This window comes from Neolamprologus brichardi, chromosome 3 (assembly GCF_056152115.1).
Source record: "Neolamprologus brichardi isolate AB-2024 chromosome 3, ASM5615211v1, whole genome shotgun sequence".
In the NCBI taxonomy this organism is placed as follows: domain Eukaryota; kingdom Metazoa; phylum Chordata; class Actinopteri; order Cichliformes; family Cichlidae; genus Neolamprologus; species Neolamprologus brichardi.
Genome location: NC_142106.1, coordinates 32,376,035 through 32,388,914, shown reverse-complemented (window position 1 = coordinate 32,388,914; position 12,880 = coordinate 32,376,035). Strand labels below are relative to the sequence as shown.

Genomic DNA, 12,880 nt, shown 5'->3' with positions numbered 1-12,880 from the left:
CTCGGCTTGTCCGAACGATCGTCTTTTTTTTAGCCACACTTTTTTTTAAATAAAAATGTGAATAAAGTTGTTTGGGTTTTTTTTTTTTTTTTTTTTTTTTTAAATATGACTATTATAGTAATACAGCAACAAATAAAACAAACAATATTTTATTTGCAAAAAAATGTATTTGTGTTTTCTGAACAGGAATACAAGACAGACAACCAATGTAGTGTTAAAAATAAGGAGGATTAGGTCTGTTATTACTGTAGGAAAAGCATTCACTTCTATATGTCAGCAATATGCATAACAGTTCAAATAGTGTAAAAAAACCCATCCAGTTACAAAAGAAAAGACAGCCATTTTTGAACTGTAACTCAGAAAAAAAAGAAAAACTTTGTTCATTGCAAATCACCCAATCACATCACTCAGGTGAAGGATGTGCATATATATATCTATATGTATAAAGTATAAGCAAATTAAAGCCATGCAGATGGGGAAAGCAAAGGAACATAAACGTTGGCATACAATAAATATACAGCTAAAGGTTACTTGCCCATCATGCTCCCTCAACACACACACACAGACACATACACACACAGAGCCCATTTTAACAGGCTGCTAGTCATTGGAAAATACTTCAAACCTCCACAGGGTGGCACTGCAGCAAAGAAAATGTAAAAGCTGGAAACCAAGTCAACAATTTAAATCTGAAACATTAGAAAAAGAAAAAGTAGGGGGAAATGAAGGGCGGGGGGGAGGGGGCGGGTAAAGTAATATGATTGCCAGAAGAGAAGGTAGTGCTATATTCAAGTTTTATCCCCATGGCTGTGTTCTCTCACAAACAAGGTGTGTAGTGTGAATATGCTGACGCGTTGTCACAGAGAGGAGCATAATACCAATTATGACTCACAGGCCGTGCTGTGCACCTGTCAGTATGAAAAGTGGAGTAGTGTTAGACGCAAAACAGGTTTGTTTTCATGGATTGTAAAATACAAAAAGTGTCTCTTTTAAAATTAAAAAGCAGACTATGCTTCATTCCACAGGCTGCGATAGGTTCACGATCACAATAAAGTCCCACAAACTCATGTAGAGTTAACCGTCGTCCCCGTCTTTGTTCCGTCATAATAATGACAACTGGTTTCTGGTGTGCACTTCCACAATAAGATTCCTGGCTTCAAACTATCAAAGCGGACATAAATAAGAGGCGATGACAGGCAGTTTATGGGAAAATGATGCTGAAAAGCAAAAGTCAAAGAAGAGAAGTGATGCAAGTCATAACAAGACGTGTGAAGACAGGTGAACTCGGTCAACAGGTTTCGCATCCATTACCAAACCTGCCACATGACTGTGGGAAAGAATAGGATGAGGCAATTTGTCACCCAGCAAATGTTGCTCAATCAAAAATCCCTTCATCGATCCTCAGACATATTCTCCCTCTGTGACAAAAAAGCTTTTGTTTTTCTTCATAGAGATGTGAAACACGTGTAAACTGAAGAATGAGTAAGGATATGTTTCTTGTTAAGTGGAAATGGGGCACTACACAAAACACGCAAACACTTGCACAGATTGAGAATAGAAGCTGGGAAAACTTCCAACATTTCTCCCAAATAAAGCCCCCCAAAAACACACACAACATGCTGCTTCTGCAGCTTCTGAATTGATAATCACAAAAGGCCCTTCAGGTATCACAGTAAGAAAAAAGGATGTAAAGTCTCCTCCTCTGGACTATTTCTGAAAATCGGGGGTGGCTGAATAAATAGAGGAAGGAAGGAAAAATGGCTATCGTGTGAGAGGTGGGGGGGGAGAAAAAAATATGGCAAGCACATTAAAGCAAAGCTCCCAAAATAGGAAGTCCACACGGACACTTAAACCACACAGGGGCTTCAAAATCTTCAATAAATTAACACTTAAAAAACTATTTTTGCCTGGCATCAAAGCACAGAGGTCAGTGGAGAAACAAAGGCAAACCAGCACGCGCTCAGACGACACAACCAACACGGTGAAAACAGCTGGATAACAGCTGTGGCGAGGAACAAACGCCTCGCCACAGGATTCGGCTTCGCTTCCTTCCATCCCATTCAAGCACAGGGGTAATGAACGAGTGTAACAACAAATAAGGCATTTCAGAGAGGAGGAAATAGATGTGTAGTGTAGACAAAGTTGTTTGTTTTAACGTAAGCACTAAGAAACATCATGAAGATATTTCTGCCAGACGCTGCAGCAGAGTGGAGAAGCCGGCCGCCTGCTGGGAGAGCTCTGCGACACGGTCCACCATCTCCTGGGTGGCAGATACTGATGGATAGTTCTGTGCAGCACCCTTTGTTGCCACCACGACTGCCTTCAAAGCTTGGCAGAGCCGTCCCCCCGAGGTAGTGATCTGATGGGGAAAAAAACAATATTAAAGATATTACACCGCTACGAAATGCCGGATCTAAATATCATGCCAACTTTTCCACATACTTTGGCCCGGAGGTCAGCAGACGTGAGAAGACGGGAGAGCGTGTCCCCGATGAATACCAGCTTGTGCGCAGTTACAATGAGGCTCTTTCCTCTGGCGACGAAGATTCGAGGAGGTTGGTTTCCCTTCACGCTGCTGAAGAGCACATCCACGGCGTCCGCCAGGCAGGAGAGGTGGGCGAGGCTTTGAGAGGAGTAGAAGGAGAGCAGCTCTGAGTCCTCCAGGGAGAGGGCCACTGGCAGAGGAGGGGAGGGGGTCAACTGAAAAAGATGAGAAAGGAAAATGAAAATCAGCACAAGAAATGTAGGAAAGTAGCCTGAAGGTCTCTAGTTTGAATTAAGGAGAATAAAAACAAGACTTTCAGATACATAAACAGCAAACTGAAAGAAGTCCTGAGAAATTAAAATAAAAAAAACACAACGCACATATTTACAGCACTGTGCAAATCTCATTATTTCTTAGGATATTGCATGGAAAATGGGAGCATCAATTTATTAAAATATGTGGAAACATACATAAAAATATAGTATATAAAACAAAAACAGAGGTGGTACAAGCTAGAAAGTTAATATTTGGTATGACTGCCTTTATTCTTCACAGTCTCAGCCTTTGGTTCTCTTCTCTGTCAAGATGGTCCCACTCTGATTCAATAATGTTGAGGGTCCAGGCTCTGCCACTCCATTGGCAGCGTTTTTGGGATCACCGTCATGCCGAAAAACGAAGATGCTGCCAGTGTGAGATGTTCTTAAATGGATCATAATCTGATGTTCATGATGACCTGCGTTCATAATTCAACCAATTTTGACAAGATCTCAAACAACACCGGCTCAAATACAGCTCCAAACCATGACAGAGCCTCCTCCGTGTCTTACAGATGGCTGTGGACACATTTATACCCTTATCCTAACCTCCTCAGCCTTTTATTCCAGTTTCTGTTTCCTCTGGGCCCACTTCTGATGAGGCTTCAGTGAACAGCAGATGGATCGACTGAAGCATCTCTCAGCTCCTGTGGAGGGTCTTTCTTGGATTTTTTCCCCATGTATTACAAAGAACATGAAGCTGTTCATCTGCTGTAGATAATTTTTGGGGGCTTGACATTTCTTTTGTCCTCCACTTGTTCGGTCTCTTCAAAAAAAAATTTAAGGACACATTTCACAAAATGCTGAGAAAAGTTACATATTCCGCTAATTGCTCTTTGGGAATCACCTAATTGATGCAAAAATACAATTTCATGTCTGTAAAACTGTGTCATCTTTGTTATATATTCAACTAATAACAAATGAAGTTTTATTCTGGCTCAATCAAATAACTCAGTGCAACAGCCTCCACTTTCCATCCTAGAAACACGTTACAAAAAAATCGCTTCGGTCTCTCGGTTTTATAACATGTTGGTTGACAAGCATAGAGGCACCTCAGACAATAAGCGACAGGAGTGAATACAAGACTTAGAAGAAGATATTTCACCCATTGAGTGGAGTAAAATATGTTTAAAGACGCACACCCAAACCATCAACACCCGATTGAGAATGCTCAAATCTAACTGGATAATGCGAATAAATGTCTCCTCTGCAAAACTAAATCAATTTGATCCTAATATACTGGACAAATGTTGTAACTGTACCAATCACCAAGCTTCATTGTATCACTGTTGTGGAAGTGTAAAAAGATTGAAAAGTTTTGGTGCTCAGTGTTAAAATGCATTATTCGGGTCCCATGTTCCCCTGTTCTGTTAAGTCCTATGGTCTGTATATCCAGATGACTGTAATTTATCTCATACAGAGAGAAAGACTGTTTACCTTTGCTTACTCCAGGCCAAACGTTGTGTTGCAATATGCTGGGAGAATGTTGAGCCCCTCTTTTGACCAATGGTTGAACAATGTAACATCAAGTTTAGTTTTTTATTGAAGTTGAGGAAGTGGAGAGAGAGTGAGGTAATGAAGAATACATAACTAAATTTGGGAATATGCGTTTTTGTTTGTTTGTTTTTTTTGAGTGTCTTGTATTTTTAATGCTTTCTTACTGCCATATGTTCAAGATGTTTAAAGTGTTGGATGTTTTTGAACGCAAACTCCAATAAATATATGTTTAAAAAATGGGATCAAATGATGTGTTGTTGCAGCAGGCTGCTACTAACAAAGTGCCTAAAGATACCACTTAATATTGGTTCTTTGCTAAATTATGATATGTAGACAGAATTCTGGTTCATCACTTGAGTTAGGTGCTTTTTACGATTGCGTGATTCATACGTCTGAAAATGGTCAGGTAGGAGGACTGGACTGAAAATGAGTGAAAAAGCAGCCAAAGAAAAACTTTAAGGGAGCTTCAGAAAGACTGGAGAAGTATTGCTCAAGACCACTTTAAATAATTATAATAGAGTCAGATATAAAGAAATGAAAGGTGGCTCAAGACTTTTGCAAAGTACTCTATATTATTTTTTAACCTTAGCAATAATCTGCAACCATGTCTTGACTAATCATTTAGTCCACAAAGTGTAAAAGATGCTGAGAAACCACCTGCAATAAACGTCTTAGAGTCCAAATGGCTCCTTCTGATTTATTTCTTTCCTAACTGAGCTCCAAAATACCAAAACAGACTGTCACAGGACCGAGTCCTAAAGCCCAGAAATTCCTTCATCTCAAAGCTTAAGACATTTTCACATTTTATTAACACCCCACTTACAAATCGTGTGCCAGAGAAGGCATTTGATTGTCAAAGTAGTTCTAGGCTTCAGTCAACTGACTTCATATTTTAATATTAGCCAGCAAAGACAAAGTCCTAAATGTCAGAGTTTCCTATCAGAGTTGCGCAAGAATTGCAGCCACTGTTAATTGTGCCAAATAACTGTTTAAGGCTGTTTGTCTTCACAAGATCCAAATAGGATCAAAGCATGTGATACATACACAAAAAACGGTCCTAATATAATAGTCAAATAACTGGAAATGTATTAATAACACATGAAAAAGCTGCTAATGAGAGCAGAAAATATATAATCAAATTAGCATATGGTAAGCCAAAGCAGGCAGCCTTGAACTGAACCCGAGTCGTACAAACAGAGGGTCCATACAGCACGTCAGCCACTGCTCAAAGGATGACTGTGCTCTTCTGTCACTCATTGTCCTGGAGTCTCCATCCTATGTAAGAAAGTCTGTTGAGATCCACAAGTGACCTCTTGTTACCCGTCGATGACAAAACAAAGGAATGTAGCGAGGGGCAGGAAAAATGCAGACGGAGCAATAAGAAGACATGACTTCAGTCTGATGCAACACAACTGACTTCGAGTCTGCGCAAGACAGGACAAGGTGTGATTAAAAGAAAAGCTCAGAGACTGTTGTGTGTAAACTGAGCACAGCATGGTCGTGTTGATGCCTGTGGTGTACCATAAGGTTCGATTTAAAGCCCCGTTTTATTTTCCGTCTTCATACTCTCACTTGGCAAAAGTATGTGAACGTATATTTTTAATTGCTGTGCAGATGACACACACATATACATCTAGGGTTGACACATGGTGATGCAAGAAGCCCAGGTTCACAGAGATGAAGGCCACAATTTGTCAGGCTATCAAAGCAGAGTTCTCCTCAAACACCCTGAGGTGACTGAGGGAGAGGATCAGTGCTAACCCAGAGTTTTGATGGATGCTTGCTCACATCCAAGTTTTTTTGGCTGCACCTCTACCACCATCTTTCCCTGCTGCTCTGCTTTATTCTCCAGATTTCAACCTCATGCTCTTTTCCAAAATGGAATTCAAGATTTCTTTTGGCACAGTGGAGGACCTCCAGGTGCCTGAGGTGCTTACAAAATGGGCCAAGGAACGGCGTATCAATCCACAATGTGACTAGTTCTGAAGCGATGGAGGCCAAATACAGATAAAAGGAATTTAATTTTTTGATGGCACCTCATACATTTTTGCTGCGGAGTAAACAGATTCATTGGAAAGAATTGACTGCAGTAGCATACAAATACGCAGCACTAGGTAAACTTATGGAGTATAGGACTTGTATTGGTAAAACAAACAGCTGCTGCAAACTGGATTAAAGAGTCATACTGTTCACTAGTAAACAGGGCAGACTGTGAAAACAAGAGCGAATCAATGCCTTCGCTGTGGGGAATCACTGTGAGTGAGTCAGAAGCAAAGGATCACGTAAACAGAGGTAAAAACACAGAGGGAACAGCTCACCCGTGGCTCTGAGGTGATAGTTTGTGTCTGTCCGTTCTCAGTGCGGGCGTCAGGAGGCGGTTCAGGTTTACCCTAGAGCAAAGTGACCAGAGAACATGTGTGACTAGTTACCAGCAAAGGAAAAAACGTGTTAAAGCACAATAACAGAAACTGTAAGGAATTAGATGCATATATAACATAAATATCAAGGTAAGGAAGAAATTAACTTGATACTATAAAACAATGCATTCCTAACATAATAAAAACTAACCTGCAGCTTTACATATCCAACACTGTCTCCAGTAGGAACTGGAGCCGGGATGGGTGTCAAGCCGATTCCAGCATACTCGTTGCTGGGGTCATCTTCTTCATCAGCAGGGCCCACTGTGAGCATCACCGTGGCTGGAGTAGGAGGCAAGGGGAAAGCAGGCTGAGGGGTTGGAGGCAGAGGCCTCTCCTGGATCCAGCTGCTTTTACGGGAACCCATTCCCCCTCCAGATGACTTCCCATCAGGCACCGGGAGCGCAGGCAACGGCCTACGTGACAGAGATTCTTGGGAAGGCAGACGGGGCCGGCCCTGAGCCTGTAAGAGGAGGGTGCTTTCCTCAAGCGAGCGCTGGACCAGCGACAAGAGCCCTTCGGATGGAGCAGCGCTACCGACGGCAGACAACGCTGGGAGCAGGTCCGATAAGCGTGCCCAGGCCTGCTGAAGGGGTGGCGGGGGATCCCCTGAATGACTGGCTTTCCAGGTGGACAGGATTTCAGCCAGTGAGGTAGCCAGGTCCCGTGACGACAGAGTGGAGGGCGAGTTGGAGACTGTGGTGAGCACAGAGTGGACCAGACTGGAAAGCGAAGCTCGCCACTGCATGTCACCAGAGCCGTTACTAGACACAGAGAGGCGGCGTGTGGAGGTGGAAGAAGATGATGAGGAATGAGGAAGGACTTCGACAGTCAGAGCTGGCATGTCATAAATCCCACCATCGGGCTCAGAGTCACCACGGCTATTATCTCCACCACTGGCTCGTTTCTCAGATCCAGGAACGCAAGAAACCCGTCCGACCTGAGGAACTTCCTCCCCACAGAGGCTGCTGGTCGACTCTCCCGGTGCCAGAGGGACGCCCGGAAGTGTAGGGACACTGTAGACTTCATCATCAGCTTCGTCAGGCTGGGCATCTACTGTGGCCTTAGTCAGAGTGATTGTGGGGACATCATAGACCTATCAGTGAAGAGGGAAAAGCAGCTTTGATTGTTTAAATAAATAAAGAAAACATTGTGACTTTGAAATTTGAAAAACATATGAAGAAAGGAAGGAAGATACTCCAGATAGATTCTTTATTATTTAGTCCAATAATGGCATAATAATAATAACATTTCATCCATGCAGTAAATGCAGTTTGTACCAATTATATGCTACATTAAAAAAGGAACCCATATGCACTCTGTAGGTACATCCAACAAAGAGTTACTGACTCCCACTGATGTGGGAAACACATTTTTATTCATTAAGTCTTAAAGCAAGTGAGCCTGCAGTCCACATACAGTAACTGTAGGCAAGGAGGGAAAAAATAACCCAGCAGCTGGCACACATTTTCATGCAACTTTAAAGTGGAGACCACTGGGGGCAGGGATGTGGTGGTGGTGGTGGTGATGGCGGTGGTGTATCCTTGGCATGGTTGTGACAGATGGGTGTGACTGGGAGAAAAATAGAAGCAGCATTTGTACTGGATAGACTGGCTCCAGGAGCACACAGAGACAGGTGTGGCCTCGCCTCGAAGGGGGGCAGGGAGACAGGCTAATACTGGAATGTGGGAAGAAATAGTGGCGGGGTATATGATAGTCATCTCTTGTTCTTTGCTTGTGTAGGCATGCATTCAGCACAGCAGATTCCCACAGTTCCCAGCAAATTAATATACTAGGGTTGGGGGTAATCAGAGCGTTTTGATTCTGCTGGATGTTTGTCAGGTCAAAATATGACAGGAACAAAACAGAAACACAGAAGCCCTGTAAGTAATTCTCTTAAAAAGTAATTAAATAAATGTGTGTGGACCTAGATATGAAAACAGGTGGATGGATTGAGCACAGGAAAACAGCTTATCAATGTTGTCCCAAACATTTAACCATTATAAAACACTGAACTTCCAAGCTACCACAGCCAGCAGTGGAGATCATCGTGGCCACACAAGGAAGGCAAAGAGGATATAAAGCCACTTGACAGCTCACAGTCAAACAAAAAATAAAGCAGTTGCTTTAGACACTAATTCAGAGGTTTATCCATAAGTCAGCCTCGTGTGCAAAGTCTTTACCTCTGACTCGGCGTCGGCCTGCGGTGGCACACTGCGGGGGGTGTCGTAAATGCTGTCATCTTCTCCAAGTGCAGAGGGGACTGGATGCTGCCACCTGCCCTTCGGAGGTGTATCATATACCTACCAAGGCAACATTAGATTTTAAAAAAAGAAAAATCATAAAAACATATTTAATTTAACACTAAAATATTCCCAATAAATATGATGGAGACTTTAAAAGTTTATTGCCAAACAAGTACCATCCAGGAGTAATAAAAGGATTCATGTACATGGTGAAGGGCTTTTCCTGGCTCAAAATAGACCTCTTTAAAGTTTTGGTGCGGGGCGTTGACGACGGACATGAGAACAATCAGTCCACATATAGTTAGGGAACAGTCTTTGTTACCTTAGTTAACAGAAGTTTATGCAGTTTCCTGATATTTGTAAATAAAACTGTTGTAAATTAAGCCATGCTAAAAAAAAATATTGACTTAAAGTTATTTTGTAAAACTTCTGGTGATTTTTCCACTTCTTTCACAAACATCTTCTGTATGCAGAGAAAAAAAAAACTGCTTATGATGTCATCATATTGAGAAGTAAAGCAACATTACAGGACGACCCAACCTGTTTAACACCACTAAAAATGCCTCCTCCCCCACCCCCTAGATGAAACCCAGCAGGGTTTCCAAAGAACGAAACAAAAAACAAGCATTTAACAAAAACGAAACATTTTTTTTATCTGATATGATTCACATTTCTTTTTATCAAATGGTCAAAACTGAACAGGAAATGCAGATTTTTTTCTGTTCAGCAAGGAAACAGGCTCACTGCCCTCACAGCATGCAGAGCTGCTGAGCCAGGATTAAACCCTGTTATTAACAGGTAATAACTTTATTCTTACTTTATGAATACTGAAGAATAAGATAGAACAACTTTTTATCGCTTTAAGTATAATCGTTACATACCTGATCATCAACAGGATCTGAATAATCCTGATTCTCTCCCTTTTGATTCTGCACACTGCTGCTTTTCTCCACGCCATTACTCGTCCTTTCCTCCTTTCCCTGGGGGGCTGCCCTCTGTTTGCCCTCTTCTTGCTGCAGGCTTGCAGAAGTTGCTTGAGCAGCAGATTTGGGGACAGAGTTAGAGTCAGCTGACAGCGGTGATGGTTGTGTGTCCTTCCTGGTGACGCTCCTTACTGGAGGTGCTGGTGGAGGTGGTTTGCGGGCGAAATTTGGCGATCCAGGAGCCCTGACCTGGCCAGCTCTGATAAGCAATGGGGATCCCCGGTGAGAGGCAAGGCCAGGCTTGCCTCTGGCAGCGGCAGGGGTGGGCGAAGCTCCCTTGAGCAGGGCTCGAGGAGACGCTTGGACAGAGGTTATCTGAGGCGGGTAGTGGTGAGCCAGAATTGTCGCTGGTGTCCTCGGAAGGCTCACTCCCGCAGAAGTGGGTGTTTGGTACATCCCAGGTGTGTCCTGGTTCGCTTTTGATTGGGGGGTAGCTGTAGTTCCATTGGTTATCAATGGTCCATTAGAGCAAAAAGCACTGGCCACAGAGCCTCCGGTTGGGGATTGGTAAACATCATCGCCTGCAAGAGGCGTGCCTTTGGGCACCAAGTAACAGTCATCCGAGGCCCCCGTGGTTAGTGTTTCTCTGGGAACAAGATATGTAGCGTCCTCTGCTTCATCAGCCGTCCTCGGCACTCCACTGGGGGCAAGATACACAGACTCTGAAGCCAGGTGAGCTCCTGGCTGCCTCGCATGCTGAGCTGCTGCAGGCGAGGGACTCACCGGGCTCTGATAAACCGCTCCTGTTATGTCTGTTCCTCGTCCCCTCAAAGAGGGTGAGCGTGGACGCCCCACCACTCCGATATCCCAGTCAGGTCTGGGCCGGGTGCCAGAGCTAGAGTGCGAGCGTGGACGCCCGCCCTCAGTTCTGCGTAGCTCCCCTGGTCTCGACCCCGCTCCTCGTCCCTCGCCCACCGCTGGCGGGGAGCGATAAACTCCGTCCGCATCATTCACAGTCCGAGCCAGTGGGGCACCAGGCGACAGGTAGACCGAGTCTTCACTGGAGCCGCGACAGGGGTCCGAGCCAGGGGGCGGGGCGGTCTGAAGGAGTCGAAGGCGATTAGCGGGGGCGATCCCCTGTCTGCCATGCAGCGAGCAGAGCCACCACCCGGGCCCGCCGCTCTGCTCCTGTTCAAGAACCATGAGGATGTCGCCCTTTCGGAAAGCCAACTCTTCTGGGCTTTCTGCCGTGTTGTCAAACAACGCCTTTGCCAATACCGTCTGTGCAGGAGGAAGAGACGAGAGCAGCAGTGATCAGCACTGACCCACAAAAACACACACACACAAAAACAACAACTAAAATGGCCATATGAAAGCACAAATTAATCAACAGCCTGAATTCACACTCCCTGCACGCCACAAACAAACAAGTACATTGACGTGGCAGTGCCAAGTGAGGAGTATAAAAAGGGTGATTGTTTCGATGCTGAATGGAGAGTGAAAGGGAGTGAATAGGGAAGATCTCGTTAAATGTCTGTGTGAAAGACCTGGTTGGGGGGGGATTAGCAAACGAAAACAAAACAAAACAAAAAAAGAAAAAGATGGAAAATTTAAAAGCCAAATCAAAATTCACAGCTGTGCAATTCATCCTGAGGAAGGGAGAAAGAGGGCCACAGTCAGGGAGGATCAATGATCAAATGGACACAAGAGCTTAATGGTAATGAGCGGTATGAGAGGGAAGGGGGAGGGGATGAGAGGCACATCTGTCCCTTGCTGTTTAGGGTTTAATTGCCAACCCAAAGCCAGAGAGTCAGGCCCCCTTTCATTCTCTAAACCAACCCCCCGGGGACAACCGAGCTCCAATGAGCCATGTGGGACCTCTTTTGCAATGGAGGCACTGAGGATCCCAATATAAGACACAGAGAACACATAAACCAGTTTAAAAAAAGAAAGAAAGCGATGAAAGCATATTATTCCTTGACTTTCAAAGTATCCGAGCTATTGCGACACTGCCACACGAACACATGCAAATCCACGAACACAAAGAGAAAAACTGTACTCACCGAGACAGACATGATTGCCAAGTGATCAGCTTAGTCTCCGAGAAATTATCACTCAAGTGTCCACACCAGTCGGGTCATTTTTGGGAGGTCAGCTGTCACGGATATGCCGATGGGCAGAGACCCTCGGTGCCGAGGCACAGCTGGCTCTGTTTAGGACACATCGCCCGGTCTGGGGGCTCCGTCGTCCCCGGTCTTCATAAGGTTCCTAAAATCCACACGGAAACGCTTTTTTAAATGTTTATTTTCTCACGAGTCACATGTAATAGGTATAGACAGCAAAACTTCAGCCGTGCGCTCTGAGTCTCGCGTGAAACTGAAAGGTAGGCGGACGGAGGTAACACCTGTCTATGCCTTCCACGCCCAGTAACGTTTCTTTAAAGGCAACCCTATCGGGGGAAGCCCGCAACAGCTTAGCATCGTTTGCAAAAAAGAAGCGGTGTGCAGTGAGCGTCTAAAATACGGCGTGCAGCTGTGTATGAAACCGCTATCTAGGTCAAACGATAATTCATTTGAACAGTAGCCAGTATAAATAGACGTGCAGTCGCGGCCTAGCCACTAAACACCAGCCAACGCGGGCTAACGCTGCGCTAGCTAGTGCTGGTTTAGTTCAAAACAACAATGGCACCGCCGTATAAAGCGGCCAAAGGCGATTTATTTACCGAACAGCGTTAGCACTCAGGACCGCCGTAATGAAAATTATTACCTTTCTCTTTTCTTATCGCCGACAAACTTCCCATTGGGGTACAGCCTCTGATACGTAAATCCCTTCTTTTCATGCGTGAAAATCTGCGGTCATCGCCGTTCAATCATCTTCGATGACAACAAAATTATCTCCGCCCCTTTCTGAGGTCATGGAGCTTCGCTGATCTACAAGTAACACGAGGGCGTAAATTTCAGCGTTTACACCAATCCCGACGTGTGTAAAATCGCGCAGC

At 44.4% G+C, this 12,880-nt stretch overlaps 1 protein-coding gene across 2 annotated transcripts; it reads right to left on the bottom strand.

Moving 5' to 3' along the window:
• Positions 1-176: 176 nt before the first annotated feature.
• efs (embryonal Fyn-associated substrate) lies at positions 177-12,791 on the bottom strand. Of its 2 annotated transcripts, XM_006809333.3 has the most exons (8): positions 12,649-12,791; positions 11,946-12,150; positions 9,841-11,163; positions 8,897-9,016; positions 6,865-7,809; positions 6,615-6,686; positions 2,443-2,700; positions 177-2,359 (listed from the first exon to the last, which is right to left on the bottom strand). In XM_006809333.3, exons 2-8 carry the CDS (start codon positions 11,955-11,957, stop codon positions 2,174-2,176), a joined length of 2,916 nt encoding a protein of 971 aa, XP_006809396.2. In that variant the 5' UTR covers positions 11,958-12,150; positions 12,649-12,791; the 3' UTR covers positions 177-2,173. The 2 variants fall into 2 exon arrangements, with proteins under 2 accessions (XP_006809396.2, XP_087692943.1); XM_087836817.1 differs by lacking the exon at positions 12,649-12,791 and having other exon boundaries at positions 11,946-12,263.
• Positions 12,792-12,880: the final 89 nt, after the last annotated feature.